Source organism: Anastrepha ludens, chromosome 5, assembly GCF_028408465.1.
Source record: "Anastrepha ludens isolate Willacy chromosome 5, idAnaLude1.1, whole genome shotgun sequence".
Lineage (NCBI taxonomy): Eukaryota > Metazoa > Arthropoda > Insecta > Diptera > Tephritidae > Anastrepha > Anastrepha ludens.
In genome coordinates, this window is record NC_071501.1 from 10,624,986 (window position 1) to 10,646,722 (window position 21,737).

Consider the following 21,737-nt stretch of genomic DNA (forward strand, 5'->3'; position numbering starts at 1 on the left):
ATTTTTATATGTCTTCATCGCGAGTGAGTGTAGCAATGTGCAAAAACAAAAACAATCCAAGTCGAGTGATGCAAGTTGCAGATAAACAAGAGCATGCAACATGCTTTAGATTTACTTGCATACATACATACGTACATGTCTTTTTAGTTGTAACTACATGTAAATCATATTTATGCTTCTATTTACATTGATTGGCCTCAAAAAACAGCACAAAAACGAGATTAGGACGCAGACCACCAGCGATCGCAGTCATCGGAAGTTGTAAATGGAGGTTTTACATAGATCTGCTTGTGTGTGTATGTGTATGTATGGATGTTTGCGCGTGGTCATGCTACAAAAAGATTTGCCAATTCTAGCCACGGCACTCGGCATTTGTTAATGTATGTATGTATGTACGCATGTCGGAATATAATTCTATTTGGTCGTTAGAAAATTCTTTTGCTCGCTTGCGACACATTTTTCCTACAACGCACAATTAACCAATCTGGTTATACACAAAATGGGAAAATATTTAAAAATAAAATTAAATAGCAAAACAGGCATGCCATTTTCCATTAAATAAAATTACTCAGTTGTATCTTCTCTGTACTCACAATAATACCCATAACTGTGTGTTAGTGAGCCATAACGGTAACCTCTGCCAGGCAGTCGTGCAATTTGTGTGCTCATCAAGAGAGAATTCTTCGATAAGCAATGGCAGCAAGATGGGAAAAGATTGAACTGAGCTAGTGGACCGAGATAAAGGCCCAATAAATCCAACGACAATAATTTACTATTTTACTACTTAAGGGGGGAGCCTGCTTTAGAGGCTTGAAAAAATCGATTTTTTTTTTGCATAAATGTCTTCCCAAACTATCCAAGAATGTGTCCTCAAAATTTCAGAAGCAAATTCAAAATATTTTCGGAGTTACAGAAGAAATTGTGAGCAAGCGTCGAGCAGGTATACGAGCGGCCGGATCGCTCGAAGTGCGATTTCTCGGTTTTTTATTTTTACGATTTTTCCTAATTGGCGGGAAAGATAGGGAAAAAGTTAAACGTCCTATCGAAACGAGATAACATTGATTGTATTCGGAATTAAATTCTCTTCTGCTTGAACCTAAAAAACCTCAAGAAAGTTATGATTAACCCACTTTTTAAACAATCTAAAGTGAATTTGTTTTTCCAAAAAAATTAATTTTTTTTTTTAATATAATTAGCGAAAAAATGTGGAATTTCTCACTTTTTGTTTAATTTTCTTGGTTTAACTAGAAGCTATACTATACCAAAATAAAATTTTTTTGGTTTTAGATCAAAATTGCGACCTGCATCTTTCCCGCTTCACGACACATGCACACTCGAGGCGCCTTGCCAAAATGCTTGTTCCAGACATAATATGACATATATTTTAAAGAAAAAATTTTATAGGACTGTTTAAATATATAACAATAAAACCTTAAAGTTTCGCAGCATTTGCGCTAATTCTAAAAATATATACATACATACAAGGTGGCACAAAATTAATCACCCTATCGGAAGATTTATAATTTTTGCAAATGTCGTCGTGTCGAAATTAAGATTTCCATCACTCCAAATACTTTTTTTTTATTTACTAATAAAATTTGTTCATAAACAGAATGGGATGATTAATTTTGCACCACGTTATATATGTGACTTTTTGTATTAAAAAGGGGCTTACGAGTTAAAAAGTAATTTTCCACTTTTTTGGATAGAGTTTTAGATGCGCTTTAACATCGCTAAAACCAGAAAGTCATAATTCGTTGAAAAGTCTAATAAAAATGAAGAAAACGAAGACGGAACTCATGAAACGAAATGGTTAACTTTAACAACTATTTTCTAGAGAAATTGTTTTCGCACGAAACCGCATCTTTATTATTTTTGTGTACAACCATTCATGACATTTATTTTTCTAAGATAATCCCTTTCAAATGCGTAACTGCCATAACGGCCAGCCGTAAGCACCAATTCTGAATGACTCGCTGGGGGACTTCGATCGGTAACTCGTGAATAACTTTAGTAATATTGGCTTTCAAGGCCTCTATAGAAGTTGGTTTATCCAGAAAGCATTTAGACTTTACATACCCCCACAAATAAAAGCACAAAGGTGTGGTATCACACGATCTTGAAGGTCAATGCACTAGTCCGAGACGAGAGATAAATTGCTCACCGAAACGACGCAGTAAATCCATTGTTTCACGGGCTGTAAGGCAAATAGCGTCGTCCGCCGTATTGTTGAAACCAAAAGTTGTAGAGATCACGGGCTTCAATTCTCGGCATCAAAAAGTCGTTTATCATGGCGCCTTAGCGTTCCCAATTCAATGTTACATTGGCGTCAGCCTCATCTTTGATGATTCCTCCAGCCCATAGGTCGCACCAAACGGTTATTTTCAATGGATGTAAACCTTGAAAGGTTTCGGGTTGCTCTTCAGGCCAAATACGGCAATTTAGCTGAACACCATAAGTTGGCCTGAGCGCGCGATGTATACTTTTCACAGTTTGTCGATTTTCACAAGTGATTTTTTAAGAGCTTTAGGAAAGTTTTTCAAACAAACACACGTAAAATTCAGAAGACTGCATGAAATTTTTATTTAAATCGATAGTGCAGTCCATATAATTTAATGTTTGAAGATTATTTCATGCAAATGTTGACCGCGACTGCGCTTCAAATGGTCCATCCGCTTAGTCCAATTTTGGCACACTCTTTCCAATGTTTCGGCCGGTATCTCACATATAAATACTTTAATGTTGTCTTCCAATGCGTTAATTGAAGGAGGCGTGTCTGAATAGACATGAGCTTTAACATAGCCCCACAAAAAATAATCTAAAGGCGTTATATCGCACGACCTGGGTGGCCAATTGACAGGTCCGGAACGTGAAATAAAATGTTCACCGAACTCGCCTCTCAACAAATCCATTGTTACGCGTGCTGAAACCACATGTCGTGCAAGTCAAGCTCTTGCATTTTGGGCAAAAAAAAGTTGGATATCATTTCACGGTAGAGCTCACCATTCACAGTTACGTTACGACGCGCAGCATCTTTGAAGAAATGCGGTCCAATGATACCCCCGGCCCATAAACCGCACCAAACTGTGAACTTTTCTGGATACATTGGTAGCTCCTGCAATTCTTCTGGCTCATCCGCACTCCAAAATCGACAATTCTTATTCTTATTTACGTACCCATTGATCCAAAAATGAGCTTCGTCGCTGAACCCAATTTTTCGATAAAAAAGTGGATCTTAAACTTTCTTAACAGAACATGCATTTTTATAATAACATTCAAAGATTTACAAGCGTTGTTCGTTTCATGGTTAAATTATAGACCAAACTGAAGATGTTTGACAGTGACACAAAACACGAAATGTGCGTTAGCTGTTTAAATCAACTGTTTAAAAAGATAATAGCTAAAAAATCACCCGTTAGAATTGTACGATTTATAAACGTTGTTGAGGAGTAAGTCTTTCCATGATGAAATCTCAATAAATACTGAAGAAAATTATGCATTTAGTTTGACAGTAGTCAGGCGTGATCTTTCAAAAACCCCTATTGGAAAAAGTACCTCCAATCTGATAACCCTTTATAAGCAAATTAAGACAAGTTTCTTAGAAACTCAAAAGCTTTTATTGTAAACAAGTTTTCACTTCTTTCAAATCGATATTTAAAATCATTCGGGATCCCGAGATTTTTGCAGCTGACAAACACTGCCATCCTGCGTATATTACAATATCCGGCTAATATAATAGGACTATGAATAAGTTCGTGCGGTTTTTTTTCGAAATTTGAAACTTTATTGACGTAAAATGGTTACAAATTTAATATTCAAAATATTGTCCATCGCTTACTACTACTTTTTCCCATCTTTCTGGCAATTCACGGATTCCCTTTGTGAAAAATTCGGTCGGTTTTGCCGCAATCCACGAATCGATCCATTTTTTGACTTCATCGTAATTACGAAAGTGCTGGTCAGCCAGGCCATGTTGCATCGATCGGAAGAGATAGTAATCGGATGGCGCAAGGTCTGGACTATACGGCGGGTGGGGTAGGACATCCCATTTGAGCGTTTCTAAGTATGTTTTGACCACTTGTGCAACATGTGGCCGAGCATTGTCATGTTGCAAAATAACTTTGTCGTGTCTATCGGCGTATTGCGGCCGTTTTTCTCGCAGTGCTCGGCTCAAACGCATCAATTGTCGTCGGTAGACATCCCCCGTAATCGTTTCATTCGGTTTCAGTAGCTCATAATACACAACACCCAGCTGGTCCCACCAGATACACAGCATAACCTTCAGGCCATGAATATTCTGCGCCGACGTTGATGTTGAAGCATGGCCAGGGTATCCATACGTTGCCCGACGTTTTGGATTGTCGTAATGGACCCACTTTTCATCGCCAGTCACAATTCGATGCAAAAAACCCTTTCTTTTGTGCCGTTGAAGCAGTTGTTCGCATGCCATAAAACGGCGTTCAACGTCTCTTGGCTTCAATTCATACGGCACCCAATGGCCTACCTTTCGGATCATTCCCATGGCTTTTAAACGTTTGGAAATGGTTGATTGATCAACTCCCAAAGTTTTTGCAACCTCTTCTTGCGTTTGAGCCGGATCTTGATCGAGCAATTCCTCCAATTCGGTATCCATGAACTTTGGCGGCGCACCCTCGCGTTCTTCGTCTTCCAAGCCAAAATCACCACTTTTAAAGCGTGCAAACCACTTCTGGCACGTTCGCTCAGATAGAGCATGCTCACCATAAACTTCCACCAAGATACGATGACTTTCGGCTGCTTTTTTCTTCATATTAAAATAATGAAGAAGAATTCCCCGCAAAAACACATTATTTGGCACGAAATTCGACATTTTCAAGTGTGGTAAAAATATTGTTGTTTACGCTTCAAATAAAAAACTTATACTGACGTTTGTGCCTTACGACAGTAGCTCTCCAATGAATGTTTGGAAATGTGGATCGATGGAATAATAATCAAGTTACGCCATCTGTTGTAAAACCGCACGAACTTATTGATAGTCCTATTATATTAACTGCATTGCATAAGCAAAAGGGAATAAAGGAACAAACTGCAATTTTCCAGGAAAGATGAAAAAATTTATCAAATATCAAAATTTAATAATATTTGAAAATAATATGATAATGCAGTCTTTTGCTATTTAATACTTCATTAGCGAGGGAAAAGAGAGATCAATATTTTTGTTTCTTTTTCTCAAATTTTTAACATTTCGTTTTTAATTTGGGTGGTTTTCAGCCTCTCTATTAAAAGTAGTAAAAAAAATTTAAAAAAAATAGTAAAAAATAATTTTCAAAATAATATTCACAGCATTATCGGCACGGGTAAATATTAAAAATAAACAAAAAAAATTAAGTGTCTAATCTTTTTGACCACAGAACAAGCGGGTAGCATCAAGAATTTTTTTCTTTTGTTTTTTGTTTCCGGCCACCCTAATATTTAAGAACATACCTATATGAGGTGGACCAAATCTTTTGAGCATTTTTTCACTTAATTTCAACTACAGTTGAGATTATCCACTTTACCGTTTTTTTGGTCCCTTTTATACACTTCGAATAAAATTCCTATTGGCAATAAACTTGGATCAGCTCACTTTCACAAGCATCACCATTAGAGCAATTTTGCAAGTGCTTGCAAAGGTGGCTCTGAAATGGCTTGAATTAGTTAGCGGATGCGATAGAACTTCCCATCCAAGCTCTTCACGCTTCTGGCACGTCGTTAAAGACGTAGGACAACATCAAAACACATGCCACGAGAAGGAGAAGAAGCTCAGCCAAACACCTAATGCGACAGTTTTCTCCAACAATTGAGAAAAAGTGGCGGGGTCGTATTGGAATTTGGCAGTGGCAGTCGAGCTGCACTGAGAGCCCTTGCTAACCCACGCTGCTCTTCGAAACTCACCGATGGATGTAAGAAAAATCTGAACAGTGTTACAAAACTCAACAAAGTTTATCTTACTTGGGGGCCTGGATATTGTGGTATTACAGGGAACGAGTTGGCTGATAAACTGGCTAATAAAGGCGCTGCAAGCATACCACTAGGCCTTGAACCCTTTCTAGGTATCAAGTCTGCATCGATTCGGCTATGGATTGACGACTCCATGAGATCTACCCTTAGAAAACGTTGTTCTGATTGGGCTCCTCCAGAGTAGCCTAGTGCTTTGTGAAAGAACCAAACAGGATATTAGCTACCTTTCTCCTAAAACTTAGTAGAAAGAACCTGAGAAAACAGGTGGGTGAAATCACAAGGCACAACGCCTGTGCTCAGCATATGGCTTCCATGGGAATCATTGGCGTCCCAGCATGCGTTCCTGTGGTGAGAATGAGGACACTGCAGCTCATTTTCTCTTTAGTTGTTCGGCGTTTTCTAGAATCATACTTAGGCTGTTGCGGTACCGTGTACTGAGTATGGATAAAGTTCATACTCTTCCTCTTCCGGATCTCTTAAGTTTCACCCATGAATTCAAAATATTCGCGGAGGAGTGACCACAAAACATTTTTCTGCCTTAACATCCATACTGCATCTATCCTGTCTTTCTACTCCTTCCACGGTAATTTATCCGGGTGTAGTACAATGGTGTTCCTGATTGAGTGCTTGCTTGTGTCCACCCTTACAAATCTAATCTAATCTAATCCATATCCAAAAAAGTGAATCTCCAATGGTGAATGTTGAATGCTGGGATATGTCTCACAAAAGTCATTTAGCGGGAAAAAGGCCAGAACTTTAAACTTCACCTTGAGTGTTAATACCTAAACGAATTTGTTGCGATCAGTTTCATGCTCAGAAATAAATTCCAAACATCTTTACTATTTCTCAAAGTGTAAAACTAGTAATTCAACAAATCCACTCTTCAGTGGTTCAGTGATTCAATTTGACGACATCACCTGCGCAAACTGAATTCCGTCCGAGACATTATTGTAAAAGTATGGTATTTACAAGCCTACTTTGCTGCTCTTGTGGCCGCTGACTGGCTTATTGCCTATTTATTTATTGCAATTTTTTCTTGTCGCGTCATCCGCAAAAGATAACCACCAGTAGCCGATCTCATTGATCACCTCCATATTAAAGCGAATGCCATTGAGCCGGTTGCCACCTCGATGACAGTCAATAGCTACTTTAAGCATCGAGCTGCGGCAGTGGTCACGGCAGCAAGCAGACCGCCCCAGCAGCCAGCCAGCCGGCTAGCCACCCAACAGCGTTACGCTTCAGTGCGTCAACGAAAATCTGGGCGGTTGCTTGGACAGCTGTTGTTATGCGTTTGTATTTTAGGAAGTGTGTTGGTGGCGCGCCCACCAACAGCCAACCAGCCGACCGCCACTAAGATGCCGGCCGCAATTGCTTGGACTTACTGTACGGTCTTACGCGCATACGACTTCTGTCGTCGTTGTTTATATGCATTTTGATCGAAGTGTACAGCATAGATCATAATATTTTCATTAAAACCATCAAAGGAATGAGGCTTTCAACTAACAAGAGCTAAACGTGTACCAGGAGTGCATGCGCTTCTGTTTGAGCGTAAGAATGCTTCTAAAGTTTTACAATTTTATTTTGTTTAAGTTTTTTTTTTTTTTTCATAATACACCCATCGCTGTGGTGAAATTATTTGATTTGAGTGCAGTAGACCACTTTGCTCGGTTGCGTTGTAATTCGTATGGCATTCTGCGGCATTCCGTGGCCTTAGCGCGGCTTGTCAAGCCAGCTGTGATGCTCGTCTCGACGTCCAGGCATGTGACTGTGTGCCATGAAGTAATGGAAATTAATTGTAGGTTTCCTAAGAATTACCACTTTACTTTATCATTATTGCATCTGCTGTCATCTTCTCAATGGATGCTGAGTTTGCTGCTGAAATGGTTGAATAGATGTGTTTTTTCTTTATTTCTTTTTCATGGTAAAGTAATATTTTTTGTTATATTGATCGTAATATACTAACGGGTATCCCTGAATTGGTGCCATTTCGGTAAGATTCCATTAAAAGATGAAAGAACGTAAAGACCGGTACAGAATGCACGGGAAATTGTGAACTCGCCACAAAATTTTTAGCAATAACATAGTAAACTTTAATCAATTATTTTTGGACTAGTGTCAAGGTATCAACAACGAAAAAAATTAATAAAAATGTTGAGCTCCGCAAAGAATGTTGTTCACAATATTAGTTATAAATAAAGGGTCCGCCATATAACTTTACGGAATTAAATGTGCTATAAAAAAGAAATTACTCAATATTTTTCCAAACTGTTTTTTTTATTTTGAAGTACAATCCTTCCGGTTAATGATGGAACACACCTTCATTCATATGGCTGCCTCGGCTAGCCATGCACCATCCCATACGATCGGTCCAATTTTTCAACACATTTTCGATTGTATGCGGCTGTATTTCAGCTATGACATCGCGTATGTTGGTATTCAGTGCATCAATTGTTGCTGGTTTGTTGGCATAACACTGGTATTTGACGGCACCCCAAAGACAATAATCCAACGGCGTCAAATCGCAGCTCCGAGGCGGCCAAACGATATCAGAATTTCGGCTGATAATGCGATCTTCGAAGACAGTGCGCAAAAGATTGATCGTAGCATTCGCTGTGTGGCAAGTAGCGCCATCTGTTCAATTTCTCGGAACAAAAATTCTTTCAACATGACCCGGTAACGCTCTCCATTGACGGTTACGGCCACTCCTCGCTCATTTTCGAAGAAAAATGGACCAATGATGCCTCTCGACCAAAATCCGCACCAAACAGTGACTCGTTGTGAATGCATCGGCTTTTCTTCGAGTGCGTGCGGGTTTTCTGAGCCCCCAATGCGGCAATTTTGCTTGTTAACATACCCGCCGAAATGGAAATGAGCTTCATCAGAAAAGATGATTTTTCGGTAAAAGTCTTCATCTTCTTCAAGTACACATTCATACACATTCTGCAACATTACCATGATTTTCAAAGTAATGTCGCAATATTTCCCAGCGTTCTTTGAGCGTATACACCACCATTTTCGTTCAGCGGAGGAATAAAACTAATTTTCTGTCAAATCAGATGACAGTGTTACTATTCTTCAAATAATACCTAGTTCAAATCCGTAACGATAGATGGCGGGCCCTGTATATGGTGAAACTCACTGGATCATCTTACGAAACTATACCAAGGACGGTTTTGCGTATTGAGGAAAGTTGTTCAGTGATTGGTAAGTCAATTAGTGGTTGTCCAAATGGATTAGTAGACGCCCAACTGGAGAGGAATGCTATAAAGCCATAATTAAGGCGAACCGCTCCATATCAAGAAGGGATGCCGCCAAAAAAGCTCAAGGCACACAAGAACAAAAATGCATAAAAAATTATAAAAATAAAATAAAACAAACAAAAACAAACTCTAAAAAGAATTTCTTTTGCACGAATGTTGTATAAGACACAAGTCGCAACCAAAAATTTGAATGTGGTTACGAACAACGAAACTTATCTGAAAATGGACTTTTAAGGACTTTGCCGCGTAGCCAATTTCACTGCCTGCAGTCTGGAGAAGGTATTTCTGATTCGAAAAAAAAAACCATTCACATGGTAAGTTTGACAGAAAAATGCTAATTTAGGAAGCCATTTGTGAAAGAGCTTTTAGTGACTCCTTCCAATCACTAAAACCGCGGGCTTATCCAAAACCGCCCATGCGAGAGGACTGTCCTAGTAGCGTTGGACCTGAAGAAGGCTTTCGACCACGCTACTAGATTATATTTATTAGTCAACACTCCCGCCAGGGCTGAAGAGGTGGTCCGCAAACTACCTGAGCGGTCGTCACTCGTCAGTGATTTTTCGAGACCAAACTTCAAAGCAGAGGAAGATTAAGCAAGGTGTACCGCAGGGTGGTGTCCTTTCACCCTTGCTGCTCAACTTCTACATCTCGAAGCTCCCCAACCACCAGAGGGAGTCTCCCTGGTCTCATATGCTGACGACTGCACGATAATGGCGTCGGGCAATGACAATGGCCTGTGTTCCAAAGTGAACAACTATCTCACCGACCGTTCTCGCTTTTTCACTCTTTACCACCCGGACAAAGGAGGTCAAACTACCCCTCAAGGGCTTCTATTACTGTTAAAACAACAACAATCACTAAATCCTTTGCACTTTGCAACGAATATATTTTGTATAGTGGAGAGCAATCTGAATAAAAGGGCTTGGGGCCGATACCATGTTGCCGATGACGATTCGCCCTTGATTCAGTCAGGGTTTTCCAATCGCCAGATGCAAGAGTTTTATTGTTTGATAAGAATGCGCTTCGTCAGACAAAATGATTTTGCCAACGAAATCATTGTCATTTTCGAGTTGCTCTAAAACCCAATATTTTCAACGTTGGTCGAACAAAAACGATTAATATCGCTCCGCGGAGATCCAATACTAACTTTCTGGTAAGATTTCCAGAGGGAAAGGGCGCTCGCTGTCAACATATATATAGTTAAAAAAAAATAGTGTTTGGACCACCGGATTTTGCACATAAAAAAGTTATAGTTGAAATTCAATTGCTTACTTATGTGGCGCTACAACCGTGTGTCCGTTTGGCCGAATCCAAAATAACGAGCCAGCTCTTGCTGTCCGGCGTTCGCTGGTGCCAGTTGGAAATCTCGAGTGCTGATAGGTTCTCTAGCCCTTGGTTCTTCCACCGGAGATGTGGTCTACCTCGTCTTTCTATTTGGAGTACCGTGTCCTAGATTCGCCTTGCTGGAGCGTCTTCTTTCATACGGGTGACATGGTCAAGCCAGCGTAGCCGCTTAAAATGCTTAACTATGTCCATGTTCTTATATAGCTCATACAGTTCGCTCTTCCACCGTACGCAGCACTTCTCACTAACGCGGAGGTGGTCATTCACCACAAGACCCACATTGATCGCCTCTCTCTTTAAACTGGAGTATGCCGAGCATACAGTGCGGTTGGTTTCGCCGATAATGTCGATGTCATTGTAGAATGGTACACTTATGAATGATAGTTGGTTGGTTGGTTACAAAGGTGATTCATCCAGAATCCAACTAGAGACTCCGCATCATTTGGTTGCCACATCCTCGCTACCAACTTGTTTAACAGTTATTTACAGCATGACTATATCCAATCTGTGCGATTTAGAAACCTTATTAGGCTGTTTTAAATTCTAAGCCAGACAGTTGTTCGAGACTCTCAAACAGCGGTTTGCCCAGGGTCAACATTCTGTCCTTCCATAGGGTAGCGCATTCACAGAAAAAATGGAAGATTGTTTTCTTTTTCTCCGGTTGTTTACAACTCTGACAGTGTGTGTTGTGAGGCATGTCCATTTTGGCTGCTTCTTATCCGATAGACCAAGAGCCAGTTATGACTGCCGTAAGTCTCCAGGCGTCCCGTGGTTTGATGTTTATCAATGTTGATGTTTATTTGTGGTTGTATAGGTGGGCCGAAAAGTTCTGCTAATTTTGCATGTCGTCTGGTCTCTCCATCTACAATCCGCGATCCAGAGGTATTTCGAGGAAATTGTATTTCTTATTGCATCCAGTAGTGTGAATACCGATTCTTCAAGAACGTTAATCATGGCAGATTATCTGCTTTTTCGTTACCTTCCATGTTCCGGTGACCCAGGATCCAGATTTAAGTAACTTTATGGTTTAAACTCAAGGTGTTAAGGCTATTTCTGTTTTATTCCACCAGTTTAGAGGTTGTTGCAGCCGATTCCAGTGCCTGGATTGCAGCTTGGCTATCCGAAAGAATAGCGATATTGCACGTAAAAGAGCAGTCTGCGATTAGTAGCCTACAGGCTTCCCCAATTGCCAGTACCTCCGCCTGGAAGACACTGCATGTATTTGGAAGACGCACAGATTTTTTAAGTCTAGCCTACGAGAATATATACCAGCGTCAACACGACAATCCTTTTTTGAACCAGCTGTGTAAACCGTAGTGTTGAAGTTGTTTAGTGAGAATCCCTTACTCCGTTCCCCCTGAGATGAAAAGAGAGTCGGAAATTTCATATTGACTGGTACCGTTAGAACGACGCAGGCAGTTACTGTGAATAGTGTTCGCTATCGTGAGATGATAACAAACTTTTTATGGCGCGAATTGGAAGATATGGATGTGAACGATATGTGGTTTCAACAGGACGGTGCCACTTGTTACACAGCTAATGAAACAATGGCTCTTTTGCGCGAAAAATTTGATGGCCGAATAATCTCACGTCGCGGCGATGTCAATTGGCCGCCAAGATCATGTGATTTGACACCGTTGGACTTCTTTCTTTGAGGTTATTTGAAAGAAAAGGTGTACGTCGACAAGCGAGCAACAATTCAAGAGCTAAAGGATGAGATAATTCGGCACATTAACGGCATACAACCTCAATTATGCCTCTGCGTCATCGAAAATCTAAAGAGAAATGACAATAACTTCCTAAAAAAATTGTATTTTATTTAAAATCAACACCGGCCCTTGAAACTTAACCACCCTTTATTAAAAAAAAATCGACGTGTATGAACATTCAAGCCGATAGCCGCCTCCAGTATGTCATTTCAAAAAGGATTTATCTCCTTCATGCTGCCTTGCATACCTTTAAAGGTTTCCTTAAACTCTCTAGTTTGAATACTTCACACTTCATACAAGAACAATATTTTCTCTAACATCGCACCACTCATTTGCAATTACAATATTGCAGTTTCAGTCACGCCCCTGCCGCCACCAATCATTCAATTTATTGGCGCGCATTGAGTCGCCTATGACGCCTATCTGTGTCCATAGTTAAGTATGTGTGTGTGTGTGTGTGTGTGTCGCTGGTTCACAATTCCAACATAAACCCAACCGCAACAATAACAAATTGCTAAGGCAGCAATAGCCAATCACATTTAACAACCTGGAAGTAACAAAATAATAACTCAATTACATTATGCAATTTTCAAAAGCAATCAAGTCTTGTATCTTAATTAAAATATGAAATTGAAATGCTATTGAAGACCGCCAATTTGACTAAAAGATTGACAGCAGCGTAAGTTGAATGCGTCTCATAAGCGGCCAAAAACAAAAACGTATAAAATATTATAAATATATGGGCGTAAGTGTGTATGTGGGTTAAAGCAAATTGGCTTAAGAGAGTATTCAAAGTCTTTAAAAAAATACACAAACAAAAGCTAAATTTTCACATCCAATTTAAAATAAAAAATATAATACATATTTATGGGCAAGAACTACTATGTAGATATGTATATAAGTACGATTCCATAATCTCGAATGAAATCTTTAATCTTTCAGATGGGGCATTGCTTTCGAAATATCAGTTTTCCAAACACAAAACAAAGTAATTTAAGTTTTTTAAATATAATTATATTTTTTTATCCTCAAATAAAATCTTTAAAAAACCCACCTTGAATTTGATTTAATTCCTTTCTGGTATCAGTTATTCAAACACAGAAAAAAAGGTATAATCCTATTTTTTTATAATTTTTACCTATTTCAAAATCGTTGGCATCAATCAAGTGGGAGCAGGGCAGATATCGAGAAAATGTCTTTTATTGGGCTCTCCCTTCAATCAGAAGACAGAAACTAGACTGTCGCGGGTACATATAGAGCCCATATACTAGAGACCTCTGACCAATTCTAAGAAGAATAGGATTAAAATGATAGCGTCATAGTGCACTGTGACCTCTGATGCTTGGGCCTTAAAACTATATATGAGAGCTTTTGATATACCTATTTCAGCATTTTTATTCCATATTTCGAACGGGCTAAAAGCCACGCCAACTTTATGTATGTACATAGATATTTATATACTAGGTTGTTCAATAAGTTTTGCGGTTCGTTAAGGAAAACACAATTTTATGGTTTGAAATGCACTTCATTATTCAGTATCGTCCCCCTGAACATCAATACGTTTGTACGAACGAGATTCCAATTTATGAATTCCATCCCTGACTTCAGAAACTGCAAGTACTGCAAAATACGCTTCCACTGCTGTTATGACCATTCACCATCATTTGATGCAAAACGTTTGCCACGTATTGATTTTTTTAAGACTGGAAACAAATGCAAATCGCTAGAGGCCAAATCTGGTAAACACGGTGGATGCTCCAATAATTCGAGCTTTAATTCAAGGGTTTCAGCCATTGTAAAAATGCTCTTTATCCTGTCTCGTTGCATTGTCCTGATGAAAAATAATTTATTTCTTTTGCAAACTGGGTATTTTTTCACAAATTTTTCCTTCAATTGGTCTAAAAGCTTAGAATAATATTCAGAATTTACTATTTTACCAGTTTGCAATTAATCCACAAACAAAATTCTTTTCATATCCCAAAAAACTGATGCTTACACCTTCTTGGCCGATTTCTGGTCATGAACTCTTTTCGCTGTCGAAAAACCAGATTGGCACCACTCTTTACGCTCTTGTTTTGATTTAGGATCATATTGGTGATGAAACGGCGCACAAAACCCACTTTATCCTTTCGAAAACGCTCTAAATGTTGCTGAGAAAGTAGCATTCGGATGTGTTTTTGTTTCATTGTTAGTGAATGCGGCACCAATTGTGCACACAGTTTTCTGAAACCCAATACTTCAGCCAGTTGCTTACACTGCCGAATGAGATGCCTAGGGCTTCTACTAAATCTCTTTCAGTCACTTAACGATTATCCAATACGATATCCTATATTTTTTCTACGAATTCTAGTGTTGTTTTTGGACTTTCTTGACGTGGATCGTTCTCAAAACATAGTCGTACACGATTAAATTCAGCAACTTATAATGAGCTGCGGCGTTATGCCGTCTAATTTGCACAATCAACAAAGCCTTGGTAAAGTTCAAGTGATGGTGGACACAAAATTGTCTCATTTGATAACATAGTGAATTTGCAGGTCCACTCTGCCCTAAATGAATGAAACTGCGAGGATGAAGTATTTATACTGAACACTCTATGTAGTGCTTGTTCAACAATCTCCCATCCTAACACATTTTTCTCACCCAGTTATTCCATCTTCAAGTTTTACCCATCACACCGCCTAAGTGAATGAATTTACGTGCAGAGAGCAACGCATAAATAAAGAGTTTGCTGCCCTTTACAACACCACAAACCTAGTTTACTAAGGTATGAATGGTCACAACAGTGTCACGCGTCTCTTCTGTCTAATTTAAACCGTATTTTAATGAAGTAAGAGCTTCATTCTGGTCATTCTTACCAATGCCGGTTTGTACCTTCTCAGCGGTTAATCGTCAAGTTTGTGCGTGCTTTGGTGAGACCACAAAGAGTTTCGGATAGGGGAATACTATAGCACCCAAGAATGATAGAAAGAAGATTGCGCCCATCAGAGCGTACGTGACGTCACGTTTTCTGAGTTGTGCAGTATTGCCAACCATTTGCTCTTCGCAATAAATTTAGCGCTTTTTTATACCGAAAATGCGACAGTTTTTAAGTTTGGTGTTTGTTTCTTTTTGTTTTTAATTTAAGGCTACCGAAACTTTAGGTTAAAAAAAAACTGTATTATATACAAAAGAAGTTTAAAAAAGGCCACTCTTAGAAGATTTTAGTGCTAATGAAAATTAGTTGATTCTTATAAAATTTAGTATTTTGAAAAAATGGTGGGAAAAATGTAAAATATTTTGGTAATCATATTAAATTGTTCAACCAAGTCGTGGATCTACACATTTTATAGTGTCTAATATTGTTGCAGAGCCGCTGATAAGATTGAACAATGTGTGAATGTGGATTTTAATAGTGCTGATGGAGTTGCGCCAGGAGAAGTGCCTTGAACGGATGGTGCCACTGGATGGATGGCGGAGGCAGAGTACTCAGTCCGTGGCTCGATGCTCAGTTACTATTCCTATAGACATTTTAAAATTTTTTAATTTTAATTTTTGGCTCCATTTAAGGCTATGCAAAAATATTAAATGCCCCTCTTTCAACTCTTCTTAAGATTGAAAACCTTTTTACACATTTTAAAAACCCTTTGAATTTATTGAGTGCGAATTAAAACCATAGAGGTGTATTCGTTTCTTCCGGTCATCAATCCTTAGTGAGACATAGAGCATCAAGAGGTGTATTCATAGTAAAAATAAGCAACAAAATACCAGAAAGTACTAAAGAAACCATACTGACATTTTTACAAAAAGAGTAACTTATCTAGTTACATAACTTCAAATATAGCAAAAAAGTCGTTCCCTTAACAAACGAGTGTCTATAACAATAGTGTATATAATAATTAAGCAGATCGCAGTGCGGTCTTGAATTTGGCCACAAATCTAGTGACCAGTTGTAGATAAGGTTACTTTGCCATGCCTAAGTTTTTCTTGCCTTGTGCGCAGTTTTGGGGTACGACTGAAACACACATTCTCTTCCAGCAGCCAGTAGAGTATCATATGCTTGTGCTGTTTTTACAGCCATACTACTCGGTGATCTTCTTAGAGCTCTTTTCAGAGCGAGTGGATTCAACTTCGTAGCTGCCTTCCAGCTCTTCTCTCTTTCTCTGAACTCATCGTTGCACTAGCATCTGACACTTTACTGTCTGTCCGGAAATAATAACTTAAAATAACATATTCCGTTCTTTTAACTGTAGTGTTGAGCCTAAAGTCACCGCTCTACTTCATCTTAAAGCTTTTCGGATTTAAATAAAAAATAAATAATTGGCGCTTAGAGCCTTTTTATGTGTTTGGCCGAGCACCTCCTCCAGTCTTGATGTTGCTCCACGAATAGAGGGAGCTACAATTTTAAGCCGACTCCGAATGGTAAATATTTTTTATGTGGAGTTTTTTCATGCCAGAAATACACTCAGAGGTTTGCCATTACCTGCCGAGGAACATTAAAAATCTTTTCTATCATTTTGGCGTTTCATGCACCGAGAGTCGAATCTACGCACTTCCGAATGGAAGTCAGAACAGTTGGATTCATCAAGACTTTATTCTAGATACGTTTCAAAGGTATATGTTTCTTTGGGCAGACACTCTCTTCCGCCAACTTCTGTTGCATAGAGCTCCGCTTGAGAAATTACAACATAATTCAAACTCGCCTAGGTACGGCCAGCCTAGTTTTTCCGTCCTCCAACTTGTATTCCTCCGTATACCAACCCTGTACATACATACATATGTATATATAGCCTGATTTTCTATCTGCCGGAAAATTTGATCCGGAACAGATACCTCAATCTGTAGTAAATCAAATCAAATCAAACACATTCCTCGAGTTCAAATTTAATAACAGTAAAATATGTGGGTATGTCACCAACCAGCTGATGATAAATCAAATAATTAAACCGGTACCACGATCAATTACTCATTACCGAAAGCAATCATGTACTCATATGCAACTTTATAAGTAATTTCAAATGACTAGTAAATACGTTTTTCTTTTAATGAAAATGTCCAGTCATTGCGAGGCAGTGGCACTCGACGGCAGCCCCTTCAACCGACTTTTTTGGGTTGGCGAACGCAAAGTAGCAGCAATCGAGCCGATAGCCGCCTCCGGTACTGATACGCCCACAATTTTTTAATTTGCAATTTTACTACACGGAGGCTCAAGCACATGTACCTACACACACACACATGTACTTTTGTTTTCTTTTTTAATTTGCTAAGCAAAACGTATTCATTTACAATATAAAACTAACCAAAACGAATACCCAATGAAACCGGCAAGGCGACAACAAGCAAAAATAGACGACAGAAAAAATGTCAATAAACAAACCCACGCTTCCTTAAAATAACGTCAATTACACGCGTGTGTCTGAGGAAAAATTCATTTTCATGTACTCGCATATAGAAAGAAAAACACCCCTGCTGGCAAATCCAGTAGTATCAAACTAGAGAGCTTCTAGTGAACTGAGAATCATGACTAATGAGGTCGCTTTCCTTCTGTTTTCCATATAAACTGCTCGTGAATTTTATACGGCGATGCCTTGGGAGAAGTGTGAATTGTCTCCTGCTGCAACAACTGATGGGATTTAGTGTTCTCTGCAACCATTTTTCGATAATTCCGAACTAGTGTTGAACTTAGTGAATTATATCTTCAAGAAAGATAATTGCAAACCAAGCTCGCGGCTGTAGCTGTCGCAGTAATCGATAGGGTGGAACAACGGCGTGCCCTTCACTAGGTCCTAGACCCTATTCTTGATAGAGGAATAAACCTAATTTTCTTTTAATTTCTTATTTGAAAAAAGATAATTTTCAGTTTATTAAAATTCTTATGTGACTCCAGCAACTAACTGCGTCAGAACGCAACACCACAGTAGTAATCATTCGATGCTCTGGAATCTGGTATTGAAGAAGCATCGGAAAAGAGTATCAAGTAGATTTGATATCGAAATAAGTCAGTTTAATTGGTGAAAAGGGCAGTTTCTTCTTATTCTTTTATTATAGGTTTTCACAGGTTTTTCTTCACACTTTCACACACTTCGGCTCCATAGGTCAGGATTGGTCTTATTACTGTCTTGTATATACGCGTCTTACTTTCAGTGGTCATATATTTGTTCCACCATACAACATCCCTAATGCAACCTGCAATACGTGCGTCCTGCATACATCTCTCTCTGACTTCCTTAATAATGTCGCGGTCACTGGATATTTCTGTCCCCAGGTATTTAAATTTCATAACTTGCTCTATCATCGTCCTTTTTATTTCATGTTTGCATCTGATCGCATTCTTGGCAACTAGTAAACTTTTTGTTTTTTTCTCTGGAGATTTCTATATTAAACTGTTTGGCCTTAACTACAAACTTACGTAGCAATCTTTGCAGATTGTCTTCAGAGTCCGCAATTAATGGTTGCTCATGTTATTAAGACGATACCCATCTAATGACTTGACTTCTTTTATTATTTGGTCCATTATTGTATTGGGCTCAGCGAGTCTCCTTGTCGTATTCCGCAAGGCGCATGGAACTTCGTTGATATACCTATATTCCATAAATTCTTATTTTTGTTTTGCAATCACAGTTCAGGTTTTTAATAACGGTAAGAATGTCTTGTGGTACACTTTGTTTGGCCAGGTTGTTCAAAAAATCTTGCAGTTTAACTCGGTCGAATGCTTTTGATAAGTCAACAAAGCACTTTATGCTGGTTCATTAAATTCAATTGACTTTCACAAAAGTTATACTAAGAGGTGAGGGACTTTGCTTCCGCCATTTTTTGACAGATAGCTGCACTGATAAGCGCTAGTCGAAATAGTCAGATCTAAAATATTTTCCAGCAAGCTTGGACATCTGTGAACCTAACCACAAAAAAAACATTTTAGTGAATTTGTGTTTATTTATAAACGTATTCGCGGTAAAAGATACAAATTTCTGTGTCCAAATATCGCCTTTTGTATGCTTCCATTCGAAGAAAACTGTGACCGAGGCTCACCCAATCCTTACAGTGCGACTGTACCTAATTAGTGAAAGAACGTTTCGTTAGTGGTATGAACACTTCAAGAGCGGCGATTTTGATGTCGAAGACCGGCATAAGTTGAACCTTGAGTTTTTTGGAGCCGATCTGGTGTGTTATCTTATGAACCATTAAAATCAAGTGAGTGCAGTATTGAACGCAATTTAATATGTTTGAGACGAACTGAAAAGAAAGCGAGTACAGTGTCAAGGGAGATTTAGTTTAAATTAGATTTGTAGTGGTTGGATAAGTCCAAGCACTCAGTCAGGAGGCCATTGTACTACAAAAGTGTCAAGGGAGACAAGACAAAGTTATCGTGCGGTTATGCTTCATGACGTAAAAAGGGCGAATACAAACATAAAATCACTAAGTGAGAAGAACGAAAACAGAAAGGGTGTTTGCAGAGCTCGAGCATTACAAGTGACGAGTTGAAGCAACGAATATTTACCTAAATGAACGCGGTCTTACTAATACTTATTAAGTGTTGATTTATTTACACTTGTTGCTTAATATTTTGTCATTATAAACAAAAATAACATTTCTGTGCCCCCCATTGATCGAATTCGTGTGCACATAGAACCGCAGATGGTTCAGTCTCTCGACTTGTGTGAGCTTAAATTTTGCAAATCGCTAATACTGTTTGAAAAAGTGCAAATTCTGGGAGTTAAAAAAATAGAAAAAAAGTATTTTAGTGTTATTTTGGGTGGTGATTATCACCCTCCCATTCTTTGCTCCGAAAGGAATTTCCTAATGAAAATCCCTTCTAGACTGGAATACCTTGAAGAAGATCCAACACCCAACACACCCGTTAAGATCTACACGGACGGATCTAAAATGGACACCGGTGTAGGATCAGAGTTATTTTGCGAAGAGCTTTACTGTAGTGTTTTTCAAGCGAAAATAAACGCTATTGATGAAGCCTTAAAATGGTTAAAGATAAACAGAATATCATCAACGGATATCTGCATTCTATCGGACAGCTGCCCAAGCTGCCCTACGAGCCCTGGATGCATTCCAAACAACATCAAGGAGTGTCTTACGTTGTCGCCAATCTCTAAATGAGATGGCCAAGCAATATCGTATAATCTTATGCTGGGTTCCAAGCCACAGAGATATACCAGCGAACTGTAGGGCAGACCAACTTGCAAGAGAAGGCACCTGTATCCCAGACATAAGTAATTTTATGGGGGTACTTCTCGCAACTTGTAAGCTTCTCATTAAGGACGCACTAATCAGTTCTGCAAATCAAAGATGAATTAGCGTTAACACCTGTGAAATTGCTAGGCAAACATGGCCAAGGCTAAGCTAACTTCTGTCCAAGAGTATTATAAAACCGAGTAGACTTCAAATCAAGACCTTAGTAGGGGCCCTCACAGGACATTGCCTCATAGGAAATCATGCAAGGAGATTAGGCGTTTACACGCATGATTTCTGTCGTAGCTGCAGAAATGAGCAGGAATTGGGAACAATTCAACACCTTTTTTGCACATGCCCGGCTCTAGCCAGAAGCAGGAACCGATATTTAAGATCCTACTTCTTAACGAATATATATAATCTATACAGTTTAGGTATCAAAAACCTTTTACGCTTTGTCAAAAGCTCAGAATGGTTCAATATGGAGAGGGAAATGTAGCCCAGCCCCCGCGGCTCACAACGGACCCATTTCGTGGTCTAAGTGGCATCGTTGTATAGAGACAATGCGATACGGTTGCCAAACCTAACCTAACCTAGCCTTGTGTGGTCTATAAAAAATATGTTTTTTTAAGCTTTCCATTTTTAAAAACATTTTTGGACATTTTAACTCAATATTATGGGGTTCTTAAATATGAATTACATAATAACATTTTTTTTTTTTATTTTGGAAAAGTTTTATACGCCTCTTCATATTAGAAATTTTAGAAAATTTCTATTTTTACTATTGAGGGCCAAAAAGAGTTAATCATTTCTTCATCTTCTTAAGTACTAAGCTCCCAATGAGGGCATTTTGCAATTTATATACCAACTCATTTTGTACATTTCTTGAGTGATTTATTTACACTTATTTATTTATTATTTGCATTGCCTGCTTTGGCACAACAGAACGAAACGCCCTTCAAATAGCAGCTTGCAGCGTTGCCATAAAAATGCAGCTCTTAGAGGCATCCATATAAAATATTGCACTCAAAAAGCATCGAGTAAGAAAACATGATTTCACCGAAAAAAGTACCGAATATTTATTTGAAAGTATATATAAGAATTGAGGAGTCTCTAAATCGTGAAAAAGTGATAGTCACTGTTGAACTCAGAAAACCAATGTCAATAAATAGCCACGATGAATTTGACTTATTTCCGAAGCAGAGTTGAGTTTCCTGCTGGGTCAGGCATATGAATTAAAATTTCAAATACACTTTTGTATGACAACATATACATACATACATAC

General features: G+C 38.8%; 1 protein-coding gene across 1 annotated transcript in view; it reads left to right on the forward strand.

The window, feature by feature from the left end:
* Positions 1-17,319: 17,319 nt before the first annotated feature.
* The window catches only part of LOC128863533 (laminin subunit alpha-2), a 44,720-nt gene continuing 40,302 nt past the window's right edge, over positions 17,320-21,737 (forward strand). The window contains exon 1 of the mRNA XM_054102739.1: positions 17,320-17,425. Within this exon, the coding sequence (XP_053958714.1) occupies positions 17,320-17,425 (106 nt within the window). The remainder of the gene's footprint in view (positions 17,426-21,737) is intronic.